Genomic DNA, 7,640 nt, shown 5'->3' with positions numbered 1-7,640 from the left:
CTTCTCCTTTTCCTTCTTCTTCTTCAACTTCTCAACTTCCTCCTCCTCCTCCCCCCCTCCTCCTCCTCCTCACCCTCCTGCTTCCCCTCCCCCTCATCCTCCTCCTCCCCTACCCCTCCTCCTCCCCCTCCTGCTTCCACTCCCCCTCCCCCTCCTCCTCCTCCCCCTCCTCCCCCCCCTCCTCCTCCTCCTCTCCCATCCCCTCCTCCTCCTCTTCCCCTCCCCCTCCTCCTCCTCCTCCCCCTCCCCCTCCTCCTCCTCCTCCTCCTCTTCCCCTCCCCCTCCTCCTCTCCCTCCCCCTCCTCCTCTCCCATCCCCTCCTCCTCCTCCCCCTCCTCCTCTTCCCCTCTTCCTCCTCCTCCTCCCTCCCCCTCCTCCTCTTCCTCCTCGTGCTTCCCCTCCCCCTCCCCCTCCTCCTCCCCCTCCTCCTCTTCCTCCTCGTGCTTCCCCTCCCCCTCCTCCTCCTCCTCCTCCTCCCCCTCCTCCTCTTCCTCCTCGTGCTTGCAGCAGCAGGCTCCAGAGCAGGAGGTGGTCTACCTCTTCATCCCTACTCAGGCTGTCGGGGCGCTGATCGGCAAGAAGGGCCAACATATCAAACAACTGGCCCGCTTCGCTGGGGCTTCAATCAAGGTGGGCCTCAGTCCTCCAGTCCCACTCCCCTCAGACAGTCAGACAGTCAGACAGACAGACAGACAGACAGACTGACACGCTATCTGACGGACAGGCTATCTGACGGACAGGCTATCTGACAGACTGTAGCCTACAGGCTGTTGGCTGTAGGCTAACCCGCCAAACGTTAAACCCTCCCCATGGTGTCTCTGTAGCTATGCACTCTAACTTCCCAGATGTGGTTTCAGCATATGTTATCATGAGAGAGAGAGAGAGAGAGAGAGAGAGAGAGAGAGAGAGAGAGAGAGAGAGACAGAGAGAGAGACAGAGAGAGAGACAGAGAGAGAGACAGAGAGAGAGACAGAGAGAGAGAGAGAGAGAGAGAGAGAGAGAGATGGTTTATCTATGATGTGGAGAGGGAGAGGGAGAGAGAGAGAGAGAGAGAGAGAGAGAGAGGGAGAGGGAGAGGGAGAGAGAGAGAGAGAAAGGGGGATGGTTTATCTATGATGTGGAGAGGGAGAGGGAGAGAGAGGGGGAGAGGGAGAGAGAGGGGGAGAGGGATTCCTAGAAGTGCTGACCGCGGGGGTTCATCCAACACAGACGACACAACAAAGTGTTTGAGTGGCAGTGGCTCTGTCATCCCATTGGCTCCGCTGCGAGGGCTGGGGTCTGAGCTGTCCCACCCCCCCCCCCCCCCCCCCCCCCCACCGCGGAGTGTGTAGTGTTTACAGAGTGTGTAGTGTTTACAGAGTGTGTAGAGGGTGCGTGGTGTGTGCAGAGCATCTGGAAGAAGGATGACTCACAGTGACGAAGCACCAGGACAGTGCATCTGTCTGTTTAGTGGGGGGGGGGGGTGGGAGGGTAGCGTTCATGTGGACGTGAATACACTCAGCCCCCCCCCCCCCCCCCGCCTGCTGCTCTCTAAACACCTGCTCCTGTGTCCCCGCGAGTCAGATCGCACCTGCAGAAAACCCAGAGGTGACCGAGAGGATGGTCATCATCACCGGCCCGCCCGAGGCTCAGTTCAAGGTGAGACATCCACGTTACGTTTACACTGAGGGCGTTTAGCAGACGCTTTTAGCCCGGGAAAACTTAGACTAACTTCATTTTTATCCATAGCGACCTTACAATAAGTTGATTGGTCAGAAGAAGGCGAAACAATATATCGGTGTCGGTAGAGTAAGGATGTTTATAGAACCAACCGTACAACAGAGATAGCTAGGATACGACGCTACACAATGCTAAGTACTATTTTTGAGTGCAAGGACGTACAAAGTACATTAAACACATTAAAAACATTCAAAATAAGGGTTGTTTTTAACCCATTTTAATTAGCTCATTAATTATAAAAAAAATAATTAAAACCCATTGTGTTTTGGGAAATATCAGCAAATACCCAGGACAGTACAGTTTGCGTAGCGACACACTTTAAGAAGTTTTCATTCCAAACTCTGTAGTGTCTACAGTGCTGTAGTTTGGTTTCCGATGTACCCCCAGTGAACCCCTATGAACCCCCAGATTGTACCCCCAGTTTACCCCGGCCTCTCTTCTCCACCTCCCCCCCCCCCCGCTGGGTGACACAGGCGCAGGGCAGGATATTCGGGAAGCTGAAGGAGGAGAACTTCTTCACGGCCAAAGAGGAGGTGAAGCTGGAGACCCACATCAAGGTTCCCTCCACCGCCGCCGGGCGCGTCATCGGCAAGGGCGGCAAAACCGTGAGTCGATTCCTCATCGCCATCGTCATCCGCTTATCCGGGGTCGGGTCGCGGGGGGGAGCAGCTCAAGCAGGGGGCCCCAGACTTCCCTTTCCCGGGCCACATTGAGCAGCTCTGACGGGGGGATCCCGAGGCGTTCCCAGGCCAGTGTTGAGATATAATCTCTCTCCACCTAGTCCTGGGTCTTCCCCGAGGTCTCCTCCCCACTGGACGTGCCTGAAACACCTCCCAAGGAAGGCGCCCAGTGGGCATCCTTACCAGATGCCCGAACCACCTCAGCTGACTCCTTTCTAAGTAAAGGAGCAGCAGGAGTCAATTCGATTCAATTCAATTTGATTTGTATCGCCCTTAATCACCATTACAGTCTCAAAGGGCTCAACAGGCCAAATATTTATGACACCCCCCCTGACCCATGCTCCAACAAGGGCAAGAAAAAACTGCCTTTAATCCTCTCGCTCTCTACGGGAATTGTTCCTGCCATAGATCCTGAATTAGTCGGCAACTAACCCCGAGTTCCCAAGGAAACCGTTTAGGACCTTTATCAGTGGAGTGGTTAATGTTCAGAGGTGAGATGTTACACCACCAGGGGTGAGTGGGATTAGCCGCGACAGGCCTCAAACGCTTTTAGAGGTGTCTAAAACATCCCGCTTTGTTAGAGTACCGTCCTTTCCAGGGTTTATGTGCGGCGATCGTATTCGAGTCGTTTGTCACTCGCTGGTCCGCCTTCTGCTGCGGGGTTCGCAGCGGCGTGTTATTCTCCTACACTCCCCAGAACGACTCTGTGATATCACATCGTCTACACATCACTGCAGCCGAGTGTTCCACGTCAAAGCGAAGTACGGCCGAGCACGGTGGAGCAGGAGCGCATAGACAGGGGCTCGTAATGTGTGGTCGAAGATTGCACGGTGCGGTCTGCCGGGAAGAGAACAGTAGCAGCACCGAAATAGAACGGGCGATGTTTAGAATGTGGGAGTGAGACATCCTGAGCTCTCACCTTCTGATACCAGGTGCTCAGAGGGATTTGTGAAAGGTAAACAATAGTTTATTAGGGCCATTCTGAAGTTAATTGAGCGAATATGAGGGAAATAATGTGTTTGACGTAGGAACATAGTTGGGGCGGCATGTGGCTAAGGAGTTAGAGAGAGTTGGCTGGTAACCGGAAGGTTGCTAGTTCGAACCCCCCCCCGGCTCACTTCCCGGAGTGTCGCGGTGTCCTTGAGGAAGACACCTCACCCTAACTGCTCCCGACGAGCTGGCTGTCCCTTTGCGAATGTGTGCATAAAAGGGTGAATGTTAGGCAATATTGTAATCCATTCAACATTCACCTAGTGGTTCATTGCCTCCGCATTTCTACTGAATGAAGTATTACTGAGGGGCTACGTGAGGCAGTAATATCCTGGGTCAAGGGTCGTGACCTCTGTGTCTTCTCCAGGTGAATGAGCTGCAGAACCTGACCAGCGCTGAGGTCATCGTTCCACGGGACCAGACCCCCGACGAGAACGACGAGGTCTTTGTGAAGATCAGCGGCCATTTCTTCGCCAGCCAGGTATGTCATGTTTTTAACGACATCTTTCACGTGGGAGGCAGAGACAACAGCAACGCACACACGAGCTGGTGTGTGAATAGTTGGTGTCTGTGATACACGACATATAAACGTTAGGAAGGCGCTTCTGGAGGCAATTTATTCTTCTTAGTATTATTATGTTCTTTTATTGATTTAACCTTTATTAAACCATATTGGTCTCATTGAGGTTTAAAATATGTTTTCAAAGAGATGCCTGGCCAAGACAGCAGCATACAATACAATACAATACAATACAATACAATACAGTACAATACAGTACAGTACAGTACAATACAGTACAGTACAATGCAGTACATAACAGTACAATACAGTAAAATACAGTACAGTAAAATACAATACTATACAATGCATTACAATACTGTATAATATAATACAATACAATATAATACACTACATTTCATTACGATACAATACAATGCAAAACAATTCCCTGCAATACACTAAAACATAACCATTGAACGACATACCCCACCACATAAGAAACATTGTTCATTCCACTGCTTGTTTACGTCATCGAGACGTTCAAACTAAACGTTGGACGTCAAACCGTCTAAACTGAGTCCACCAGCGCCGTCCTCCACTGTTCTGTACGGGATGTTTGATCGGCCCGGTCTGACCCCCCCCCACCATCGCCTCCCCCCACATCACCCCCCCCCCCCCCCCTCCCTCCCCTCTCCCCCCCCCCCCCCCACCCCTCCAAGACTGCCCAGAGGAAGATCCGGGAGATCATCCAGCAGGTGAAGCAGCAGGAGCAGAAGCACCAACAGCAGGGAGTCCCCGCGCCGCCCGCCCACCCCACCAAGTGACCCGGCCTCTGGGGGGCGCTCCAGGGGGCGACCAGCCAATGAATGTAGCCCTCCCGACACACGGACACGGAGACGATCCAATCGAAAGAGAGAGCAACCAGGAAGGAGGAAGGAAGGCCGTGGGGGACACGGCGGGCAGACCAGCAGCACGGGAACAAAACCAAAGAACTTCATTGGAGGGGACGGAGTGAGCAGAATGCTGAGGGCGTAGTGTGCACTGCCAGCCAGGGGGGGGCGCTGATATATACTTATACGTTAAAAAAAAAAAAAACTACAAAAAAAAACAGAAAGGATAATAAAAAATAAGAATAATAGTAATAATAATGTTGATGATGATGGGGGGTGATAATATGGAGAATTGGACATCTTTACAGTTAAATTCATTAAAAAAAAAAAAACGACAAAAACAATCAAAAGAAACTTTGAAAAGAAAATTGACTTCGCCCTATTTAACGTTATCCCGTTAGTCGGACTAACATAGGCCTAACAGACAGCCGAGAGCAGTGCAGACCGCATTAACACGAGCTCGCTGTGATGGACGTGTTTGGGTGTGGGGGGAGAGCCGGTGGTAGCAGCAGACGCTTAACTCTCAGGCTGTGTGATGCTCAGATCGCAAGAGCGAGCAAGTCATCTTTGTGGTATCATCGCAGCGTAGGGACGTATACTGATACACTTGGACGGTATGCACTGTCGTGGAATAACCCAACGGATGACAGGTCCGTGCTTTCATTTTCGTTTCCTGAGACGAGGTGGCAGCAGAGTTCACGGTCACACTGGTTGAGATTTTTTTTAGACATCAAATTTAACTGAAACCGGAGATTGGTTCTAAGTCTTTGAAAACAAGCCTGTGTGTGTGTGTGTGTGTGTGTGCCAACGCAAAGGATAACATCCCTTGGAAATGTTTCTTACAGTTTATATCAGATGACTTCACTTATAATAAGCTCTCTCATTTCTTCCATTTCCTTACTTTTTCTATGCTTTCACTTTCTCATCACTCTCTCACTCTCTTTCTCTCTCTCTTCCTCGTTCTCTCTCTCTTCCTCGTTCTCTCTCTCTCTCTCTCTCTCTCTCTCTCTCTCTCTCTCTCTTTCTCCATCACCTGGCATGTTGTTTTTGACTCAAACAAATGGAGTTCATGAATAATCTTATCTGCAGCCTTTTGGAGTTGAACCGACTGCCACGTTTACCAGAGAGGTTTTAAACACACAAGAGGAATTTTTATTATTTTAATTTTTATTGTACTATTTACCAATGAACTAGTCTCCCTTTCCGTGTGCATTAGACTGTATATACATTCATGCTTGATGTCCTGGACTAAAAAAAAACAGAAAAAGAAAGACAATTATTATTATTATTAAGAAAAAATATGGTTCTAAGTAACATTCAAAAACGAAACCGATGGATAAAAAATACTGACGTCTTAAAAAAAAAAAAAAAACACGCGTGACACCCGTGTTCTGGAATGTGCACCCACCATACGTTCTGCCTTAAGTGAGCGTTCGGACCAACTCGGGGGGGGGGGGGGGTTACATCCAGGCTCACCCTGCTCTGAGCGAGAGCGAGGAAGAGGAGCACAACAAAAACAAAGGGTCGCGTGGGGGGGGCTGGGTATCACGAGGGGGGCACTCGATAACCTGTGGCACACACACACACACACACACGATGGCATCTGTGTATGGCTCTGACCCTCCCTCGGAGTATGGAGCGTTCTGACGGGCGTGACAGCTGTGAATGTACAATATGCAGCCTTTTAGAAAATCACCACCAAGCCCTGTCCCTGGTGCTGGGTCGGGGGCACACCCGAATGTTCTCACTCTCGCTCTCTAAGTTTCTCTTGCTCTCTCTCTCTCTATATATATATATATCACTATATCACTATATCTCTCTCTCTTTCTCTCATTCTCTCTCTCTCTCTCTCTCCCTCTCTCCCTCTCCCTCTCTCCCTCTCCGTCTCCGTCTCTCTCCCTCTCCCTCTCCCTCTCCCTCTCCCTCTCTCTCTCCCTCTCCCTCTCCCTCTCTCTCTCTCTCTCTCTCTCTCTCTCTCTCTCTCTCTCTCTCTCTCTCTCTCTCTCTCTCTCTCTCCCCCCCTCTCTCTCTCTCTCCCTCTCCCTCTCCCTCTCTCTCTCTCTCTCTCTCTCTCTCTCTCTCGATCTCCCTCTCGCTCGCTCTGCCTCGGTGCTCTCCGTGGCCCACTGACCCGCTGCTGTGCACCTGTGGCCCTGCCGGGGGCGAGGCCCTGCTCGCCCCCCCCTGGAGAGCACGGAAGCTTGTTGCCTTATTTGATCCCCGCCGCTCCGCCGCCGCCGCCACCGCCGCCACCTAGCTCACCTTCCAGACGCTAAAGGTTAAACCGCCAACACGCACAGCTTCCTCCCGAGTGTGTATGTGTGTGTGTGTGTGTGTGTGCGCGTGTGTGTGCGCGCGTGCATGCATGTATGTCTGTGTGTGTGTGTATATATATAAAAAAAAAAAAGAGAGAGTAATATTTATGAATCTATTTTTTTCCTATTTTGTGATGAGAGCTATTGATAAGAAACTTTATTTCTCAGTGGGACACTGCCATATTACTTTGAAGGGAAGTGTTTTATTCTTGAAAAACTAGACTATGAATAATAATGTCATGAAACCTGAAAAAGAAAAGGAATAGGCGATCAATAAGTGAACCAAGGCGTTACTTTGGTCCGGATGTGAGCAGTGTGCACGTCAGTATTATGATCTACCTCAGGCCTCAGGGCACCTCAGTCCAATCTTTCATTTCCCCTTTTACCAACATTTTGTATGCCTTGTAAACCTACCGTTTTTATTTTTTATTTTTAAATAAAAAGAAGAACAAGAGAAAAAAGATTTACAGCAAACTTTTACGCTCTTCAGGTCCAGCTCAAAGCGAGAGGGGGCAAAAAACAACAACAGGTCTTTAAACTTCTG

At 50.3% G+C, this 7,640-nt stretch overlaps 1 protein-coding gene across 1 annotated transcript; it reads left to right on the top strand.

The window, feature by feature from the left end:
• Nucleotides 1-480: 480 nt before the first annotated feature.
• Nucleotides 481-6,215, top strand: igf2bp2a (insulin-like growth factor 2 mRNA binding protein 2a; the record flags this gene model as incomplete). The annotated part of the gene is made up of 5 exons (XM_056580336.1): nucleotides 481-630; nucleotides 1,564-1,638; nucleotides 2,193-2,324; nucleotides 3,757-3,870; nucleotides 4,611-6,215. Coding segments are annotated over 5 exons (576 nt in total), but the record flags the coding sequence as incomplete, so codon positions are not given.
• Between the last annotated feature and the right edge of the window lie 1,425 nt (nucleotides 6,216-7,640).

This window comes from Gadus chalcogrammus, chromosome 20 (genome assembly GCF_026213295.1).
Source record: "Gadus chalcogrammus isolate NIFS_2021 chromosome 20, NIFS_Gcha_1.0, whole genome shotgun sequence".
Taxonomy (NCBI): Eukaryota; Metazoa; Chordata; class Actinopteri; order Gadiformes; family Gadidae; genus Gadus; species Gadus chalcogrammus.
The sequence above is the reverse complement of the archived record's forward strand: the minus strand, read 5'-3'. Positions and strand labels throughout refer to the sequence as shown.